Genomic DNA, 21882 nt, shown 5'->3' with positions numbered 1-21882 from the left:
AGGAAGAGAGGAGGAAAAGATAGATGAGAAAAATGAGAGATAGAAAGTGAGAGAAGATGAAAGATAAATAAAGTAAGATCGATAGAAAGAGTGAGAGAGAAAGAGAAAGAAAGAAAGACATACATAGAGATAAATAAAGTGAGATTATAGAGAGAGAGAGAAAGTGAGGGTTATAAAGTGAGAGAAAAGAATGAGCAAGTGATAGAAAGAGGAAGAGAAGAGTGAAAGAGAGAGACAAAGAGAAGGAAAAAGAAAGACAGAAAAAGAACGAGAGAAAAGACAAGTTGAAGAGAAAGAGAGAGAGAGAGCACCAATCACTATGTCGAGCATTCGTAATGGACAAACAAAAGGGTCCTACAAAATTTTACTATCGAACAAGGAGACCAAGTTGTCTTGGCTTACCTTGGAAGTAGCTCTTGGTGCGCAGGTAGCTAACAGAGAGACGAAGAATTGATAGTCTGTCCAGCTTGGATAAAATGTTTTGCTCGAACGGTAGAAGGCTTGCCAGTGTGTCCAACTCGGCGTTCAATCTTTCCCTATGACGTTTGCTGGGGTTGCTTTTAGTCACGCCATCTTTGGGTGGAGGTTTCAGACTGAAAAGAAACAACAGAAGCTTTATTTAGTACACAATATAAAGTAGCTAATGTAATACACATATAGTAGATGCTCGTTAATAACTGACAATTCTCCAGGAAACAGACAGTTCCTACTATTTATCTAAGCAAAAAGTACATACAAGGAAAAATAGTTCCTGCTATATATCTCTTTCTAATCTTCGGAGTTATTATTATATTTTTTTCCATTAACTTGCTTTTCTTATCGTATGTTTTTGATGTCTATTTTTCCTATACACATGTACACTTTGTACACTAAAATTAATGCATAATATTGCCTAGTCCAGCTAAGAACTTGTTTGATTGATTTGGTTCATTTTGTTCCTAATATACTTTTGGCTAATCGCCAAGATGAGGATGGGTTCTGGTATGATTAAATTGATGAAGGGGCACTCACAAAGAACCCGCATGTTCAGGCTGGGAATCGAACCCGAGAGAGATCCAACATACATTGCCGCAAACTTATGATGCCGAGATGGCGTAGCGGTAAAGTTCTTGTCTTATAATCAAGAGGTCCGGGGTTCAATTCGGACCCCACTTAAAACTGTAGTTCTAGTCTCGATTAGCGTATCTGTGCATAAAGTGTACTTGAAACTCAACTCAACTTGCTTCGTAAACTTCTGGAAAATCCAGAGAAACCCTCCGTGGCGAGGTGGTTATCACAGCACGCTTCGAAGCCAGGTGTCCCGGTTTCGAATCCCTGCCTGGGTGTTCTTTGTAAGCGCCCCTTCATCAATTTCATCATATCATCATTCCTCATTAGTCAAAAGTTGCAGAAAAGCGACGGTAAATAACAAAAATTAAATGAATCGACGATGAACAAAATATCCGTCACAAGAAAGAAAAAAACTAGTAGACGAACCACGACTATGGCCAAAATCACTCCATTTCCGCTCTTGCCTTCTTCCAATCCTACCCCTTTTCCTCAGTCGGCGCATTTTCTTTACACCCTGCGGTGAAATTCGTGCAAACAACCAGCTGATCGCTGCGTGCAGGCTATGACGTGGCTCGTGGATGTTATGCAACACGCCACACCGGGTTTCCCTGAGTCCTGAATGAAGTTTTTGGTCTCTTGCATGATCAGCGAGGTTCGTGCGTGGAATCAGACATAGGCGACAAGCCACTACGGATTCCCCTCTCCCTCCCTCTTTTCAATGGTTCCACGCCCTCTGCATTTGCTCTCCTCTCTGGCAAATACCAACGCGGCGGATAGGTGTTAATGTATGTGTCCGCACGAGATATCTTGCAACGCGTGAAGGTCAGGTCCGGCAAATGCGGTGCGTGAACGCGCCGTGCGAATGGCACGTTCCGTCTTTGTCCTTGCTTGTCATGCGATCGGCTACGGCGGGCTTGTTTGGCGGAAATTCCCCTTTCTTCATGTAAAAATCCCTCAAAAGGGAAATTTGCGTATTTTTATTTTAAAGGTCCAAAATCCTTGCACAGAAGGATTTCTGTTTCCTACCAATTTTTTTTTTTTTGCTATTAAAATCCTTCAACAAGCCTCCGTAGCGAAGTGCTTATCACAGCAGGCTACGACGCCAGGGGTCCTTGATTCGAATCCCGGCCTGGGCATTCCTTGTGAGCATCCCTTCATCAATTTCATCATATCATCACTCATTCTCATCTTTTCGGGCCGGCCTCCATGGCAGAGTGGTTAGCACACTGCGCTACGACGCCAGAGGTCCCGGCTTCGAATCTAGCCTGGGCATGGGTGCTCTTTGTATGTCATATATTTATGTAATATAATCACTCATTCTCATCTTCGCAATTAGCCACAAGTGGTAGAAATGAGAAGTAAAATAAAGTAAATCAATTAATCAAAGGGGAAAAAAAAATCCTTCAAGAAATGAAGAGTTCATTTTTGTATTAAAAATCACTCCCAAGGAAATAATTTCCCATTTTTGTAAAATATTAAAATTCATCACAAAGGCAGTTTATTTTACCAATTCATGGTTAAATGAAATGGTTCCGTGTAAAGTATTGTGTGGTATAAAAAATGCTTTATGATTTTTGGAAGCATTTACGTATCATTTATGCTACCAAAAACGTTAAAGGAAATGCGCGTACTTCCCTACAAAGCGGTCCAAATAACTATTATGTCAATGGTACCTACAATTTGTTTCGCTATACTCATCTTACTCTTATTGACATATACGTTGTTCGTAACTTTCGATTCAGTTTGTATATTTACACTATAAGCCATTCGCCTAGCACACACCAAAACCTACCCGCTTTTCTACCATCTATTTAATCTATCACACATGAACTCAGAGGCTAAGAAAATTCTAGCAGATCGTTTAATTTTCAGGAAAGCAAATCACAAAAAGCGAAAGAGTCAGTGTAGCAAACCTTCACGCCTATTCCCTGGTTTCGCTTAGAATTCCCGCTGTGCGGGAAATTTCCCTTGATCTCATGACATCGCATGCAATTGCTTCCAACTGACTGGCAGACGTGCCGCAGACACAAAAGTGTCGTGCTGACGTAGACAAATGTCCCTCCGTGTTCTTTGACAGCTTTTCTCTGACGTCACGAACGATCGGGATTTGTTTGTCTGTCGGCGTGCTGTGGCGGTTCTGCATTTGTGACGATGGGAAGTGGAGAGCGAGGGAAGGGGGATAATAGATGCGTGCATGGGTCTTTACGCACATTCAGAAGTGAGATTATACTCTCACGCAAGATGGTTGAATGTCATGCAAGTAGATATGTTATTTAGTCCAAAAATGCTATTGCGAATAAAGTCAGTGGTTTTCAACCTTCGAGAGCCCGCGGCCCGGTAAAGTCGATGCCTTGTCGATGATTTTTTTAAAATGTCGAGGCCTTGATTTCAACAATTTTATTCGTAAATAGCTCTCTATTGTCTCTAGCTGTAGCTCAGTGGTTGTCGACCTCCGTGGCGAAGTGGTTAGCAGAACGCGCTACAACGCCAGGGGTTCCGGGTAAGGCAGGGGTATTTGTGATTGTCTGTCCTGAAAAGTCCTGAAATAGAAATGTGAATGAAATGATATGACTGAATCAAGTGTGATGGGGGAAGCTTCCGCTTAGGAACTTTCCTTTCGAAAAAAAGAGAAAAAAAAGTGGTTAAAGCAAAGGCACGGGTATGCCAGAGACCCGGGTTCGAGTCCTGGTCGAGCCTGCATTTTTCGCTGAAAATTTCTAAGTATAAAATTTTGGATTAAATTCGTTCACAACGAGAATCTTTTAATTTAATCTGGCCAAAGCATTAAAATAATTTGGTACGAAAAAATTCCAATTAATCAGAATATTTCAAATTCATATATTCTTTTAATGAAAATTGATGCACAAACTAAATTGTCCGTGATGCCCATCCGTCAACGTCCGAATGTAAGAACACCTTTCCAGACTGCTGCCCGCTTGAGCTGCAAGTCGCTTCACCGTCCGGCTCTAACTCTAGAAAGACCCAATCCTTAATATTCAAATTTCGAGGCTGCACGAATGACAGTCCACTGTCAGCCACTTTGATTTCTCACCAGCACTGGCGAGAAAGGATTTCCTCTTATCGCTGGTGGCCTCCTCGATGACTCGTCGTCGCCTTGTAATCAAGGGGTCCCGGGTTCGATACCCGGTGGCACATAATGGTTCGGATCCCAGTTCCGATTAGCCTTACTGTGCATAAAGTGGACTTAAAACACCAAATCTATCAATCAATCAAATCTTATCGCTGGTGAACCCCGAACGAAAGGCCATCTTCCCAGGTGATCGTGGCCCAGTGGTTGAGAGTCATTAAAATAAGCGGAGATGAGGATTCTCGCAATATTTTGGACAATAATTAAGCAATCTGGAGCAACGATGACGCTATCTTGCAGCTACTGATGAACAATCTACGGACAGAAAGACGGACAATTAGAATATTCTGTCGGTTCTCACACTACAGCCTACCACACAAGATCATTCTAGTGGCAATGATCCATCTCTCAGCCAGTTGCTGATCTCCGCGCGGAGGTCGTGGTGAGCACAGTGTACTACGATAGGCTATTAGTGATGTAGCTAAGTAGCGTGGATGGGGCGATTTTTTTTTTTAACAGTTACTGTTATTAGGCGATTGGTTCATGTTCGAATGGGGTTCGAATTCCGTCCTGGGCATCGGTTCTCTTTGTGGGTTTTCTTCTCTTCGTCAATTTCATCATATAATCACTCATCCTCATCGTCGCGATTAGTAAAAAGTGGCAGATAAGCGACGCTAAATAACAAACATCAAATCAAATCTCCGCCTGTTCCCGTTTTTGTTCTGAGATATTGACATAATTTCGTCACGTATTTGAACACGCGCAAAAGCGATCAACAGTGTTTTATGGAAAGTGTTTCAAAAGTATAATTTCTTTCAGAGCTTTGTTATCAGCGAAGGATTAACACTGCTTTGTGTTCCAGTTAATTAGGTATATTATTACATCTACGAGTTTGCTGCCGTCAAGTCTGCATTTGAACGAATCTCATCCCCTAGTCTGAACCAGGCTACTGTGGCACTGACTATACCACTTACCGTACGGTTCGGAGGCCGAGAAATCACCGGTATCGATTGAAAATTATCGACAAGGTGTAAAAATAAAGGAACCTTGGACCAAAAAGACTGCAAAAAAACAAGACGAGAGAGAGAGGAGGGGGACGGGAATGATGGAGACAGCGTAAGTTGCTACTCTGCCTCAAGGCTTAGTCGTTAACGCTCTTGAAAATATGGTGCCAATAATCACGTTAACAGCTACTCCCCCCTTTCTCCCCATTCGCCGCTCCGCCCTTAAAAAACTTTACCTGGGGATCGTTCTTCAAACTCCGGAAATAAACAGCCGGAGTGAAATATCGCGTTACCGTTTTAACGACGTCTTGGAAAACCTCGTTCCTAGCCTGCAATTACCAGGTAGGGACCAAGAAAAGCGCGAGCACAAAGTTCAAACACATTCAGATTTCTACCCTTCTCCCGTTCTTGAAGGGGGGAAAGGGGGTTCTTTTACCGTTCCGTGAAGAAGTTAAAGAAAAAACGACTTGGGGAAATGGTGTAATGAAGCCGAAGAAGTAATCAAGCCGTATACAGAATGATCGTAAAATGTCTCGCTGATTTTGTAACGGCCAAGTCGGTATTTTTGATTTGCACTTCCAGATGGCGCCAGGAATTATTAGATCGTTTTCCGCGGCTTACGGATACCTGGAGTTTGATTATGTGGCTTTTCTGCCCGCACTTTACTTCTCTTAAATGTACTCTGTAAGTTTGGTTCTAACTTACTGCAATTCTGAACGCTTACATTTCATGTTCTGCATGAAATTCTCCACAGCTTGCTTAAAAACATAATGCAAGTAAAATAAGTAAGTTATTTCAAGACGTTTTCCTTGTACTTGTACTTCATGAAGCCAATTCATATTGATTTTTCATCTTTGTAATTCTTACTGGGATATATACAATTTATTGTTGTATTTTCTTTGTTCTTATTTCCTTTCCATCTCTTCCAATTGCCTGTTAAGTACCAATCCACACCTTTTCAGGTACTGTTAGATATTTTGGCTTTAACATCGCCTATTTTATCTTAAGCCGACCTTCGTGGCGGAGCAGTTAGCACAGAGCGCTACGATGCCATGGGCATGGGCATCCGGAAGGGGGGGCCACGCGCCCCCCCCCCTCTGGAAAATGAATGTCTACCTAAAAATTATATATTTCACACATAGCCTACTTTCATTTCAGGCTCAGTAATTATTATACTAAATTCGTCGAAGAAACATGATAATTTCAGACTGAAATAGTGTTTTTTGAGGGAACATCACTATTTTGGGGGAAAATATGCATCCTTTGCCCCCCTGGAAAAAATTACCTTGCTTGCCCCTCCCTGGAAAACATTCTGCGGACGACCATGGCCATGGGTGTTCTTATTTGAGTGTGTGTGTCGGGATAAAGCATTCTCTTGGTATAATATGTTTTGTTTCTTAAGTGCCTATTTTATCTATTCTATTGCCGATTTTTTTATCACCCTTTAATGAACAAATGTTAAACTGAGACAGGCGTTTATAATGAATTTTCCATCTGGGGAGGTGTAGCTTCATATTTAGAGGGGTGTGAGTATACATTTAGAGCCAAAATGGTCACAAATTGGGGCTTTGTGAAACATTTTAGGGGGAGTCGAGGAAGTTTTGGGGGTGTGTGGATAAATTACTGGAAATGAAATAACGTGGCAGATATGATGAATTATGCACATCTGAAGTATGATAAACGAACATGGGTTGCAGGCCTACTTCACTTACTCGCTTCTATTAGTTTTCCTGGCACACCCAGTAATGAATTTAGGGGGTGGCCCGAGAAGGAAAATCCCTCCCCCCGAAAATTTCAGTAACCTGAGAGAGCATTCGGACAATAGCTTAGAAATTTGGCAACCAGGTTCACTGAAGCTTTCTTTCATTCGCTTTAATTTAACATAGAACGTACATTTCCTGTCCACTGATTCAGTTCTCTTTAAAACTAAAAGTCCGTTTTAATGATAACTGCTAAAATTAAGAAATAAGAAGGATCAGGATACGCTTCAAGCTTGTGTCAAGGTGACAACTGAAAGGGACGACGAGCCCACAGAAAGTTACATCGATGATGTCATCCACACATACGCTGTATAAAGCCTCTTCGCCTGAGTAAGTTTGCAGTAAATGTAAATTATTACATGTTAAAATTTCTTTTATTCTCAAAATATTATTCTTAAAGTGATTAATTACACTTAATTTAATAACACATCAGAAGTAAGGGGAAATTAAAACTATTTATTGGTATTATCCCCCCCACCCCCTTTCGTTAAATTTCGATGTCTCCCTCGGTGGAAGGTGGCTGGATTCAACACTGGGTCTGTTCTGGTGGAGAACCTTTAAAGCAATTCAAGCAAGCGAACAGATCGACCATTGCTCACGGGCAGTTTGACTTAGGATCGACTGCGCAAAAGCCATCTCCTATTGATGCCTCCAGATTTTGTCTCGAGGCGTGGGAGTGGTCCTGCAGCTAGCCCAATCGTCGTTCATCTCTTTAGAAAAAAAATTATCTCCACCCGCGTACGCACCATATCCAAGCAGACTTTCATCCCCCACCATTTCCCCCTTCTTCATCCATTTTTTCCCTCTTCTTCCCCTCCTCTCGCTTATATCCGCTTCCTCTTCTTTCGTTCGCCGTCCTCTCCTATTCTATTACGTCACTAATTTACCTGGCGCTTGGAAAATTACCGATGGGCTATCTTCCCAGGTTCCCCTTCTTGTCTCCCCACTCCCTCCTTCGCGTCATAAAGCACATTAGTGATGCTGGAACGGATGTGAGATAAATTCAGAGCTGCGAGGGAGCTCCGAATCGTTCTTCTTGCAAACAACGGAAACTTCCCTCCTCGGTGCCTCCTTTCCCCCTTCCCCCCTCTCAATCTTCTCCGCCCCCTCCTTTCTGTGAGCGTGTGTGAGTGGCAGTCTATCTGCGCGTATATCTGTCTCTATATTCTTCTCTCTCTCTTCACTGTTTCCATCTTTTCTCCTTTCTCTCTCCCTCTCTTCCTTCTGAGGTATGTTTCAAGCTCTTCACTGTTTTGCGACTCCCCGATGGTGCAGTGAAAACGTCGTCGCTTTGTAATGAAGGGGTTTGATATCAAGTGGAGCCACGTGGTGGTTCGGATCCCACTTTCAATTGTTGGTGCAGTCAAGATTAGCCTTTCTGTGCAAAAAACAAACTCAACAACAACAAAACAACTCTTCACTGTTTTCATTATCTCTTTTTATCCCCCCTCTCTCTATTATATACATATATATCTTCTATATATAAAAAATTGATGTATGTGTGTCGGTGTGTATGTTTGTTTGTTCCGGCATAACTCTCGAACGCCTGGAGCAATTTCAACCAAACTTGATACACGTATCACTTACAATCTGGAAATAATACTTTTGGGGTAAGACACCCCTGGAACTCCTAGAGGTGGGGTGGGAAGGGGTGAGATGTAAAAATAATCCAAAACGACCGATTATTAAATTCCGCACAGACATCCGTGACTCTATGCAATCACGCACAACGATAGTGTTTCTCGGGTTGTCTAACTTTCAGGCTGTGTTTCGAAAACGACCGATATTAGTGTGGAATCCATAGTTTTCGTGACACTCCCAATGCGGTTCAACTTCAAGTTCATCACCTATCGGCATGGGAGGGGATGAGGGGGGGGTGAAAAATAAAATGCCAGAAATGACCTAGATTAGTGTAGAATCCATAGTTTTCGGAGTCGCTAAGCTAATTGGTGACATTCACGATCACGTTTAAAATTTGTTACATTTTACGCTATAGTTAGAATTCATTATTTTCCTATCTAATACAAGATTGAGATAAATAAATACCTGGCCAACGCCGGGTAATCAGTATATATATATATATATATAATCCGTGACGGCGATTGGGGGAGCAAGAGGGGGAGTTGCCATCCACTTTTTGTCCCCGCACTATGGCTTTAATGCCAAGCCTTGTCTGCCAAGAGAAAGTAAACTGTCCTTGCAACCCTCCCCCAGTTTTGGCACCATATCGCTGCTAGTGATTACATATCTGCTCTTCGGCACCATTCTCTCTTCCCCCCTCTCTTATACATACACGCACGAAACAATATTAGAAAGATTTCTTTAAAAAAAAAAAAGAATCAAGCTCCCCAAATACTCCACACCCTTCGCTGTCTATCACCAACTCACCATAATGAGGCTCCATCCATTTCCTATGGAGAACGAGGTTGGGAATTAAAATGGAAGAGAAGGGAGAGAGAGGGATAACCTGGGAATGTGGCCCAGAAATGACTCTCCCCATAATCTTAAAAGGATTGATATCCATATTCCGTGCAAAGTTTAATGAGAAAAAGGGGAATTAGACGAGATCCAGAACCTTAAGAAGAAATCCCTTCATTTTCTGGCGTAAAAGTTCAATTCCGAGGTGTGAACGGAACGAATCAACCCAAAGAAGGAGGGGTGAAGAGGTGTGGTGCTCCAAGAAGCTGATGAATGATATCCTTAAAATCTCATCGCGCCAATTCTCTGCGGAAGCGGGTTCTCCAGGGGACAATGGAGGACGGACGCATTACGAAATGAAGGAATCAGTATCACCATTCCTTGATAGATTGGAACCCGTGCCTTACCGCTTAGCCAAATCCTATTTCGCTGAATGGCCAAGAGGCACATTATATCAGATTTTCCATCTAAGTAAAATTTTCGGCCAAAGGGGAATTCCCATTTTGCCGACTTTCCTGAATATTTTGAAGGGAGGGGATTTTGCCTCCGCTGGGAAATATCAGGTGTGGAGGCCGAAGTGCACCTCTCTCATTTTTGTAAACAAACAGAAAATTTATTTTAAAAGTAATGTGGGGAAAGGTAGGAAGTACTATTTATAGTATTTGTGGATGTGGGAAAAGCATTTGATATGGTGAATTTAATAAAACTTATAGAGATACTGAATAAGATTGATGTAGATGGGAAAAAGTGGAAACTAAAAAATCAAACGATAATCACAAGTGATCAAGATGACAAGAAATCGCTTATAGTAGGTGGGTGCAGTCAGGAACCGGACTGATATAAAATAATATTAGGTCGAACCTGTCTTCTGGATGAAAAATAGAGAAACCTGAAAATCTCGATTGAATTCTACGATAACAAATTAACAACTAATTCAACGCGACCAACATTTAACGAAATATCTCCATGAACTGTTCTACGGAGAGGGGGTTAGAAAACATGTAACGTGCTTCATCAAAGATTACTGCCTGGGTAGGGTTTGATCCGACCCACATTATTCTTCGTGCCTGGGTCGGCCTTGTAATTGGGATAACGTTTGTTCGCTGGCAGCCGATAAGGCGAGAGGGTGTGCGACCTAACTCCTCAGACAAGAAATGTTCCGTGGAGAGAAAAGAGAGAGATAGAGTGAGAGGGGCGGTGCGGCCTTTCCCGGCCGAAGCACCCGCCGAAAAAGCAAGAGTCCCTGTAATTTTAGGTGGATGACAAATTATCCCGGGTTGAAATATGTGGCCTCTTTTTCTAAGTGAAGGGTCTTCTTGCTTATCGTAAAATATCGGAGGAGGAGATACGGATTCTTCTGCAGTTATTCACAGCGTTTGAAATGGCGGAATTCTTAGGTCTCTTAAGTGGATTAGCAGAAAAAGGAAGGATAGTGCATTGTACATGCCAACGTGTATCCTAGCTGCATGTGTGAACAAAATAAAGATAATAATTAGGAGTTGATTTCCGTTCTTAAGAACTGGGAAAAACTTGTGCAGATATATATCTACATATACGTATATGAATTGTTATTTTTTGTCCACTTCATGCGTGGAAAGGCTAATGGGGGCTGGACCTACAGTTTAAAATGGAAACCAGACCACTAATTTCCTCCACCGGGTATCGAACCAAAGACCCTTTAATTATAAGCCGACGACGTCCACCCTCCACACACACACGTGTATATATCCACTATTTTATTTATATTATTATTACATCATTGCATGTACCCAACATTTGAGTATGTTTAAGTGGAAAACTCACATAGGAATTACTTAGGATACAATTTGACAAATAACAACTTCGAAAGATAATGCGTTGTTTAGGACGAGCGAGAAGGTAAGATACGTATTTAGTATTTTTAGAATTTTATCCTCTCAAAAATGCCAATGGGGGCCATTTTTAAGGGAGGTTTGCATTTACCACTGTCTTTTCCCCGACATCTTCACTGTTTTTGTTTGAAAGTGTTGATTTTTTTCAAAATATCGGAGGAGGCTGTAGTCCCATCATCATCCTCCGCGTACGCCAGTAGTGTCACCTAACCTAAAAACTTAGTAACATAGTGCATCAACAATATAGTCAGCAATTTTGTGGGCATGATAACTGATGTAAATTTTTAGCTTTTGTACTAAAGATACCATAGCCTATAAATACGTCAGTATACTAGTCTGGATTTGAATAAAATCGGTAAACATATTTCAAAATGGCGAACTGTAAACCTATTTCAACGCAAATTTGGAAACTAGACACACTTAGTTCGATTGATGGCCGGAAGAGATACTTTTGCGTTAAATAAAAACTGAAGATTTTTTGCCGTATGCGTATTTGTATATATCTAGTAAGTGAAACATTTGAAAAGAATACTCCGTTCAATGTCAATAAGATAAGTACAACTGGAATTCTCTATTTTATATGATATATTTAACTTCTCCAATTACCTTGTGCAAGTTTGAGAACCAAGTTAAATATAAAGGTCATAATTCAGAGGAAAATGAAGCCAGAAAACAATGACAAATGAAAGAAATTGCATGGGAAGAAGCCGAAATGAGGGGCCCTAATAGAGGAAGTCGGCAATGAGATCACTTTGCTGGGATTTTTCGTCCAAAAGAAGGGGGAAGTGGGGGACTTTAGTTTCGCTACACTTACCATTAAAGAAGAAGAGAAAAAAGAAGATATTTTCTTTTTTAATTCTTGTGCTGTCATCCATAACTAAACTTCTCCAACCGTGAAGGAAATATTCCTTCCTTTTCGACTTCAAAGAAGTTGCAGTCGACTTTTATCTCAGATCAAAAAGGCGATCTTGTTCCTCAGATGATGCGCAGAGCGATTGCGCACCGAACCTTACCAAACAGTACCTCATCATGGGCCTAAACTGACAGCTAACAGCACTTCATTAGGTCTCGTGCTTCTGCCGCACCGCGGCGCTACTCTCGGTCCGCCATCTTGGAGATTTCCATCGCTGGGTACGCAAGTTGAGAGCGTAGCCGTTTTTAACCTGGCCGCTGGCTTATATATCTTCTCCCCGGTGACACAAGGTCAAAATCGTTACGTAATTCTCTGCACTCGTTATCGCAAGTGAAATCTGAGCAATATTTTATCTCAAAAGGGGGAACCAGAGACGCGGGAAAAGAAGAAAGATGTTCGTGAGGGTATTTATGTCAAGAAATCGCCTAGCTTTGAGGGGCAAAAATATATATTGTTCGTGTCGGGCACTCGTGATGCAATCGGTAGTCACATATTTCTAGACTTCCCTCTTGGTTTTTGGTAACAGCAAACCTACATTTCAAATCTTAGAATGTAGAAAGATTCGATCAAAAACTTTTAGCTAACAGAAGTTTCCAATTCTACCTGTTCAAGAGAATCGTTTCTGAGCAGCAAGCAGCTTTTTTATTCGGGAAATCACTCTTAAATTGGTCCTGATACATATTGATTTACCAGATCCCGATTTAGATGGGTGCAAGTGGGCTTCTGCCTCCACTAGGAAGGAGACAAATATGTCCTTTTTTTAAAAAAAATGATGTTATGACTAACAATATTACAATTAAAACCAACCTAACCTAACAATTGATACATACACATGTGTATACAAATCGTGGATACAAATCTTCAAACGTCGGGCATAAAATTAATGTTTAATTAGCAAAATTTCGTTACTTCCTGTTCTGTGTCAGTGGATCATATTACCTGTAATCACTAAGCGGATGCGGCATGTGATATTGTTAGCCCCGGACCTTCATCTATATACGTATATTTCCGGACTGTTTGTGTCTCATTATCTGTGTACTGTCTTCAGAAGATACACTGAAATAATCATGAATTGGAAGGCTTTTACAGATAATCAAACGTCTTCGATCTTTAAACACGAAGAGAACCAATGGAAATGTTTGCTGTATGGCATACGAGCTAGCTGCAGGCAAATACAAATTCTCGACTTTTCTACTTAATGAGGTAGCAATCATAATTCGAGTGCGCGAAATCACTTTGTAACAACCTATCTACTTACATTGTTGTAATATTTTTTCTTGTCAAATTGCCCGTGTCGGCACAGTCATCATACAAATAACATTGTTCCTAACAACGTTGTTTGTAATGGCTAAATCTCCTTAAATTTTTCGGATGCACTACATATAGCCTGTATTATTCTCAAGAGCTAAGGATACAATAAAAATGTAATGTGATTTGGTAACAATATCGTAACACTTAAAGTACAAGGAGCATATTTTTAAAGACATCCAGGAATATTATGGATTTTGTTATTAATTTTGTTTATTTTACTTCGCTTTTCTGCCACTTTGGATAATTGCGAAAATGAGGATGAGTGATGACATGATGAAAGAACACTCACAAAGAACACCCATGCTTAAGTCGGGATTCGAACCCGGGACCTCTGACGTCGTAGCGCACTGTGCTGTAGAAATATTAGGTGTTCTTTAAAATTATTCTGCTTGTGCGATATTCTATTATATTTATTTCAAGTACAACAATGCAATAATTTTTAAACGTTAATTTTTTACTGACTGCTGCAGCTACTTTAAACATTATAACATTCGTACCAACTAGTCTTTGTAAGCCACATCACATTTTGTTGTATTCTTAGCTCTTGAGACAGAAGTGTAGTACATCCAAACGTGGAAAAATTTTAAAAGGATAGCCATTACAAACAAAGTTGTTAGGTATTAATAATGTTATTTGTATGAAATTATATTATTATAATTAAGAATTGGGATGGAGAAGGAACTGCATCCACGTATCCCAATCATGGTTGTCCCTTAAAGCACAAATCTCTTCTCGAATCAACCAGTCATTATCAGCAGAGTAACTCCAAGTGACCTAAACGCCTTCCTAAGGAGACCTTGCCTGCCTGAAACTGCCAGTTTATGAACAAATAGCAGAGTCCGAAGTGAACATAAAAACGTTTCGAAGCCTTGTTCCGATTAGTTGACTGCAGAGAGCGTCGTAAGCTGACGTTTTACAGCGCACCGACCATTAAATGACCGGAATCTAGGTAGTCTTATGGGCTTGAACTGAGAAGTTCCCAATGGTGCTTATGTGCTTACACCAGTGCAATATTCACGTCTGTTCTGAGATACGCGACTATACTATTGCAAGTGCTGTATTTTTAATGGTCTCTTGGAAAATTAGAACGTTGGATGTGTCGGGTTGGTGTCTAACAGCAACTGTAATTACTTTTAAACTAACATACTGGTGGAATTGAGAGAACTTGGAGGACGAGCGCGTTAACTCAGGATCAAGCCAGAGAAGGTTTCGGATTCGACTCCTTGCCTGAGCATGGGTGTGTCCTTGGTGACTGCCTCTCCTAATCGTCATCCATGCCCATCGTCGCGATTGTCCGAAAGTTGCAGAAAAATCTTGCTAAATAATTATCAAAATGCAAATGGCAATTAAACTTTTAAAAGTTAATGAAGAGAAAGTCTCCAGTAGCCGTGTCGAAGAAAGAATTATCCACTGGCAAGAATAAACAGTAACACATTTACTTATCAATATTATTAAAAAGTAAGAAATCTCTATTTAGCCTAATACGTAATATAACACGAAAAATGATAACAAAACGACAGAGAACTAGCCCATATGGTGCAACACTGCATCTGATAATAGTACATGAGACCATGCCATTTTTGATGTAATAATAACACATTACATTAATTGTATAATCAAGTCGTCGATATCCGACAGTTGGTGAAAACACTGCATTCTCGCAGTTGCGGAGCGGTCAGCATGGCATGCTACGAAGCCACAGGTTCAAACCTAGGTCAAGGCATGTGTTTATCTCATTACCATTTCTTTAGTCCATCGTTCATCCTCACCGTAGCCGTTAACCAAAGAGGTAAAATAGAGACACAAATAGCCAAAATAGAAACAGAATGAAATTCCGAAATAGGCCTGTTCTGTCTATTCAGATAGGTTAACCGGGAGTGAATCTTCAGTTTAAAATGGGATCCGAGCCACTGTGCAATATGCTTCCACCTATGATGGAACGCTACATCCATTTCATTACAAGAACAACCACTATGCTATCTCGGAGGTTCTAACTCAGGTCCAAACGAACCTTTCTATAGAATCCCAAAATGGTATCTGTTCAGGAAAAGCTAGGACTCCTGTGAACAAAAACCTGTCTCTTCTCCAGTGGCGATGAGAAGCAGCGTCAAGCTGCGATGATAACTTTACGAACTGTTAGAAAAAAAAAATATGTGCTTTGAGGTAAACGCTTGAAGTACAAGACAGAGACACATTGCTACTCAAGAGTGAAGGCACTGTTTATTTGCTTGTGACCAGACGAGCAACTCCCACCGAGTGCACGCTTCCAACATTTGTTTTTCACGCAGAATGAGCGACGGCAGCGGTAATGGGTCCTCCGCACGCCTCTCTCTAATAACAAAGATCACAGACACACCAGTTGTTTTCGCCATTTCACAGAGAACGGCCCGTAAGCACAGGTCAACCCCTTCGACGGCTGCTCGAGCCAGCAGACAGCGTTAACGAGGAAGCCAACGGAAGGTCGCATTTCACAGCCTCCGTCAGGAGTTGGCAAAATTGTCAGCGAGGTGGTTTGGTTATCTCAAAGAGTCAGACATCAGGCATGATGCTTAAGATTCCTCTATCCACCTGAACCCAATTCATTAAATACACATTTACGATTGTCTGGGCCTTAAACATATTATCCCATCCTTACACTGTAAAAATTCTAGGAATTTTCGGGAAAAAGCACTTAAGTCACAAACTGCAATTTTATATTGCTTTCATTTAAGTCGCACTGAATGAAATATAGAAAATATCATAAGCATAATTTTATATTGAGCATGTGCAAAGATTCTAAATAGTGATGATCCAAAATGTATAATAATGTCTGCGCCTGCTGTAAAATTGCATTTCTTGACTTAGTGCTTTTTCCCCGAACAGTCTAGAATTGTGGTGCAAAACAAGCGTGTCTCATATTTGGAGCAAGAGAACACTCCTTTTGGGGTTAGTGCTAAATTGGCGCTGTATAGCGCCATCCTTGATGTCTTGTTACACCATTGGCTTCCAGACAACATCAAGTAGCTACAGAGATGCCTTTAAACCTCGATATATATTCTGTGATTTCATTTCGAGCTCACGTGTATATCTTTCTTAGAAGACAGAAAAGTGAACGAGACAGTAAAAATGTAAAAGTGCTTCGTGGTAAAGGCTATTTTTACGTTCAAAACATTTGGGAAAATCAATTTATCTAAAAACCTTACCCAAGGTTGTTGTATAGCACCCCAATTGAAGGTAAATTGCAAGGTAACTATGGGTCTGTACAGAGCAAACACGCCATATTAAAAAGGTATGAAAATGTTATAACATGTTCTCGTAGACACTGTCTCAGAAAGCTAACAACGAACACTGCCATCTCACAGTATGGACGAAAGGGATTTGGAAAAATGAAAATCAGACCCGTCGAAATTAAAGTAGGAAAGAAACAGTAGGATTTAAACAGAGAAAGAAATAAAGGAATGATAGAGAGAAACAGAGAGAATACGAAAGGGAAACTAAGTTATGAGAAGATTTGATTTGATTTTTGTTATTTAGCGTCGCTTTTCTGCCACTTCTGGCTAATCGCGACGATGGCAATGAGCAATTAAATTGATGAAGTGACATTCACAAAAGGACACCCATGCCCAGGCCCGAATAAGAACCCAGGACCCCTGGTGTCATAGGGCGTTGTGCTAACCACTACACTACAGAGATTGGCAGTTATGAGAAGAAATGGAAAGAGTACCATGGATGTAAAATGCACACGAACAGAGAAAGAGCTGCAGAAAATATATAAATAAAACAAGAGAGTGCAGAATGAATGAATGAATGATTTATTTTTCTTCCCTTTTCTGCCACTTTTGGCTAATTTCGAAGATGAGGATGAATGGTAATAAGAAGAAATAGATGAAGGGACAAGCACAAACACACATGGACAGCACACAAGTCCCATAGAGAATTACAGTGGTAGCGTCGTCGCTTTGTAATCAAGGGGTCCAGGTTCGATACCCGGTGGAGGCACATAGTGGTTCGGATCCCACTTTGAACTGTAGGTCCAGTTCCGATTAGCCTTACTGTGCATAAAGTGGACTTAAAACACCAAATCAAACAAACAAACCATACAGAATTATACTGGCCACAGGTTCAGAGCCTCGTTGGTCTTGAAAATGCAGTTCAGAGTGTACTATGTGAAAGTGAGGTTGACATTTTGTTGTATGCCGAAAGGGTCTCACCCCAAGTGAGGCCATAGGAAAAGAGACAGAGCAAAGACAATGATAGCGCGAAGGCGAAACAAGCAATAATAAGTTATTTTGAAGAAAATGAAAAAGTTGCCATGTGCTACCACCAGATCACAATGTTTGCTACTGTTATCCATCGTGAAAAGAAATGGTGCTCAAAAGTTTTGATTTTGCGTCACTATACGGGATTCAAGGATGCTTCAACACTAATGGCGACAGCATGAAGGACCTTGGATACGAGGTGACCTTACACATTTGTCCTTGGGAAGGCGTAAATCCTAATCCGATAGCCTCGAGTCTGCAGTTCCCGACGTATGACATAAACAAACCGGAGGATGCTATTGTCGAGGTATTTCTTTCTTTTGGAAAAGAAATAATCTTTTTCCCAAAAGCAGCGTATACGGGACCTGTTCTTTTCCTCACATGGACAACCACAATAAAGTTGTCAGCGACGAAAAAATTCCCTAGGAAACGATCTACGAACTGGGTTCTCACGAATCAAGGACTGAGTTTTTTTCTTTTGGTATTGCTTCAAAGGATACATATTATATACGTTGACTCACATTATTTGCCATCATGATTTTAAGAAGAACTAAAGAACTTATCATGGTCCCAATAACTACATTAACCTACATCAGTTTTATCAATTGCACCTGTACTTACACATCATATTACACATACGTATCACCCTCCTCACAATGCACTACTAATGACTTATTATCTTTACTCCACAGTATACATACTAATCAATTCAATTTATTATTATTACATCATTTTATAATCTTTATATTATCTTTATTATATTATCATGATCATTATGTTTTTCCTCTTTGCTTTATATATATTATTATTGTTATTATTTTAATTAATTCATTGTACCTGTGACAAGGGTTGGTTATAAAAACGGCCCATGAGAGCGAAACACGCCTGCTTAAATAAAGACCAATTCTATTCTATTCTACTAGTACTGTGTACTAGTGTTACGCAATAGTTCTTGATCGGAGGGTTTTATGATCATTCGTTCTTGCTATTGGGTTTAGAATAATATATGCTTGAATAATTATGTACCAGACAGTGGTGTCCCAAGAAATTTCGCTTGGTGGACTCTAGGGTTGACGAAATATGCTCTGCTCCTTCTCTCCTTCTTTTCCTCTTTTTTCCATATATTCTTTGCCTCACTCCCTTTCCTACCTTTTGTCTCACTCTTTCTTTTCTTTCTACTTTTCTCCTTTCTTCCTTTACATTTGTCTTTTTCCCTCTCTCTTTTGTCTCCATTTTCTTTCTAGTTATGTCTCTCTCCCATTTTCCTTCTATTTTCGTCATTCTCCTTTTCGTTCGACTCTTGTCCCTATTTCTCCTTTTGGGTCATCCTTTGTGTTCAACAATCCCCCACACTGGAGTGACTATGCATTTACTTTCAAAACAAGGTGCCGGACCCCGTGGCGGAGTGGTTAACACATCGCGCTACGATGCCAAGAGTCCCGGGTTCGAATCCCGGCCTGGGCATGGATGCTTGTGAGTGTCCATTCATCAATTTCATCATGTCGTCACTCATCCCCATCTTCGCAAATTGGCCAAAGTGGCAGCCAAAAGTGGCACAAGAAGCGAAGTAAAATAAAGCAAATCAATCAAAACAAGGTATAGATCCGTTCCATTTAGAATCTTTCATCAGGGTTCTTCCAGCGTTCAGTGCCGCCATCTACAGCCGTGGTCCGTGGTAGGGCATTAAAGACTGGTTTACATTGGTCGAGTGAGTCTACTCGACTCGACCCTTCTATGGCAAGTAACTGTTTACTAGTGTTGCCCACGAGACGAGACTTTGGCCTGTCTCGTCTCGTGGAGTCTCGTGGAAATGCTGTCTCGTCTCGAAAATATTCGTTTGTCTTATGACACATGGTCAATCTCGTCTCGTCGCGAATTTTTAAAAGCCTGTCCCGTCTCGTCCCGTGGGCAACACTACTGTTTACACACTTTCTACTCGACTCTAGCAAAGAAGTGGGATAGTGCGTGCAGCTGTTTGATGCTCTTTTGGCAGAATGAACCCATCGACGTCGATGGCGATTAGAGAAAAGGTATGATTGCTGCTACAACAGTTTTAAGCAATGCCATTGATGGTAGCTTTTTTGGATTAGTAATAATCTGTGGTGGTTAGGTTAGGCTTGTTGGGTTTGGTTCTCTTAGAACAGGAAGACGACGAAAAATGGTTGTAGCAGCAATACCGACCTAAAAAAAGCTCTGAAACGGTTTGCACATTTTTTTTACGAGAAATGAATACAATAATGCACGAGGACATGTCTAGAAAGAAAACTAACTTCCTTAATTTTTATATTTTCAATCGTTCTTGGTTGTACGTAAAACGCATAGTTTCTTTCGTTTGTTCCTATAATCGACACAAATTCCACGGACACTCTTTTCACGGTATAGTTCTATAAGCTTTATGTTGTCGGACTTGGACCACCTCCTATTCATGGTTAATTAAAAAAATACAATCAAACTCACAACACTCTACCCAACACAGACTCTAAACTCTCCTCAGAAAGCGTTAACATTGATCGAGTGGCCTGTCGAGTTTACGCGCGAGTGAAAAAATCGATGGGGTACGAAGCAACTCGGTCGAGTGGCTGTCCTCCGTGGACAGCCACTCGATTGTCTTGACTACTGGATCGAGTACTGGCTCCAGTACTGTCCCCAGTTGTCGCTTCACCCTACTCGCTCTAGCCACTCTCCTGTCCCGCCTAGTTCGCTGCACTTTTTTACTATCTTTGCACTCTCATGTCTAGTTGGTTACAAAGTGCCCGCCTACTTCGTCGATTTGGTGTCACGTAGTGCATTTGGTGCCTGCACCGTTTGCACTACGTTCTGGATCGGTGTACGTCGTGGTGCATGATCATGTTGTGCGTGCTAAGCAATTAAATGTACATTTTTAAGTCAGCAGACTGGCATTTGTTGAATCTACACTGCTATTCTTGCGTACGGTCTACTTGGTTGAACGCAATTTCCTTGCACCAGCCTGAAACTGGGATGCACCTGCACTACACCTGGTGTCAGAAAGTGTAGCGAACCAGACGGGGCTAGAGAATTATATCCACACTAGCGCCACTGGTTCAATGTCACGTCTGCAGAAATGTTGGTGGATTTACAGTAGAGCTATTAGATATGTCTGTGAGCAGCTTGAACGCGTGGAGTCAATATACGTAGTACCACAGATAAAGGCAGGGTTCGAAATCCTGGGGGGACGGGGAATTTCCCCCACCAACAATCTTGGCCTCAAAAATCCCCCCCAAAAAATTTCCGGGGGGGAGAGTTTTTGTTATAAGAAACAAAAGATAAGCAATTACTTTTAATTTCAAATATACTTTACTAAGAATAATATCCAAAACACACAAATTAGTGTAGGTGAGTATTGAATGCATTCTCTCTCAAGAGATCATTAAGAAATCTACATCAATACGCACCATAAAAGAAAAACAAGAATGCAAGAAAATAATAACTATGAAATCTAATTGATTTATCATAAAGCACAAACTAAACAAAAACGTACACATAATAAAACCACTTGAACTATTTCATAATTTATTAACATCTTTAACCAGTTAGTAAAGGAATTAATTAGCTGCTTTGCAATATCTGATATGTATAAAAGTAACAAATTAATTTCCTTTATGTAAATAATAATGATAGTAATAATAATAATAATATTTTAATTGACTAATTTATTTTTATTAGTAATAAAATTTCATATATGTATCGTATAATTTACACATATGTTTGTGGGGGAGGGGGTTTGTATATGAAGAACTTTCTCCCCCCCACGAGTTTTCAATGATTTCGCACCCTGGATAAAGGTATATAAAGGTATACTATACCTTTATCTGCGGTAGTACTCAACTATTGTACTTCGAGTCCACATTTTGATGAGACTTCCTAAACGGATACTATTACCAATTCCCATTCATCCTTCAGTTCAGAAACTTACAGAACGACCTGTGATCCACCCAGGTGATGCGTAGAAAGAGGATAAAGCAGAGCATATGTATGAGAAAAAAATGAAGGGAAAAAAAGAACCTGAATAATTTAAAGGTCTCCCGCAGACTTCATCGATCCACTAGCAGGACCTGGGTTTCGGGTGCTCTAAGAGCGGTTGTAGGGGGAGGTTGTGGGAGAGGGGAGGAGGTGGGTGGGGATGAGATCTGCGGTTGTGTATCACAGGCGTTCCCCTGTAACTGACTTGGAAGAATCTATTATCTTTGTGCAGGGGGTTAGCTACGCAG

At 40.8% G+C, this 21882-nt stretch overlaps 1 protein-coding gene across 2 annotated transcripts in view; it reads right to left on the bottom strand.

Moving 5' to 3' along the window:
* Positions 1–21882, bottom strand: part of ss (aryl hydrocarbon receptor spineless) — a 256618-nt gene that overhangs the window by 167456 nt on the left and 67280 nt on the right. For both annotated transcript variants that reach the window (XM_083123883.1, XM_083123884.1), the window contains exon 2: positions 403–593. In XM_083123883.1, the coding sequence (XP_082980009.1) occupies positions 403–593 (191 nt within the window). The remainder of the gene's footprint in view (positions 1–402; positions 594–21882) is intronic.

This window comes from Lepisma saccharinum, chromosome 6 (genome assembly GCF_977018435.1).
Source record: "Lepisma saccharinum chromosome 6, izLepSacc3.1, whole genome shotgun sequence".
Classification (NCBI taxonomy): Eukaryota; Metazoa; Arthropoda; class Insecta; order Zygentoma; family Lepismatidae; genus Lepisma; species Lepisma saccharinum.
Note: the sequence above shows the minus strand (reverse complement) of the source record. Positions and strands in the feature narration are given on the sequence as shown.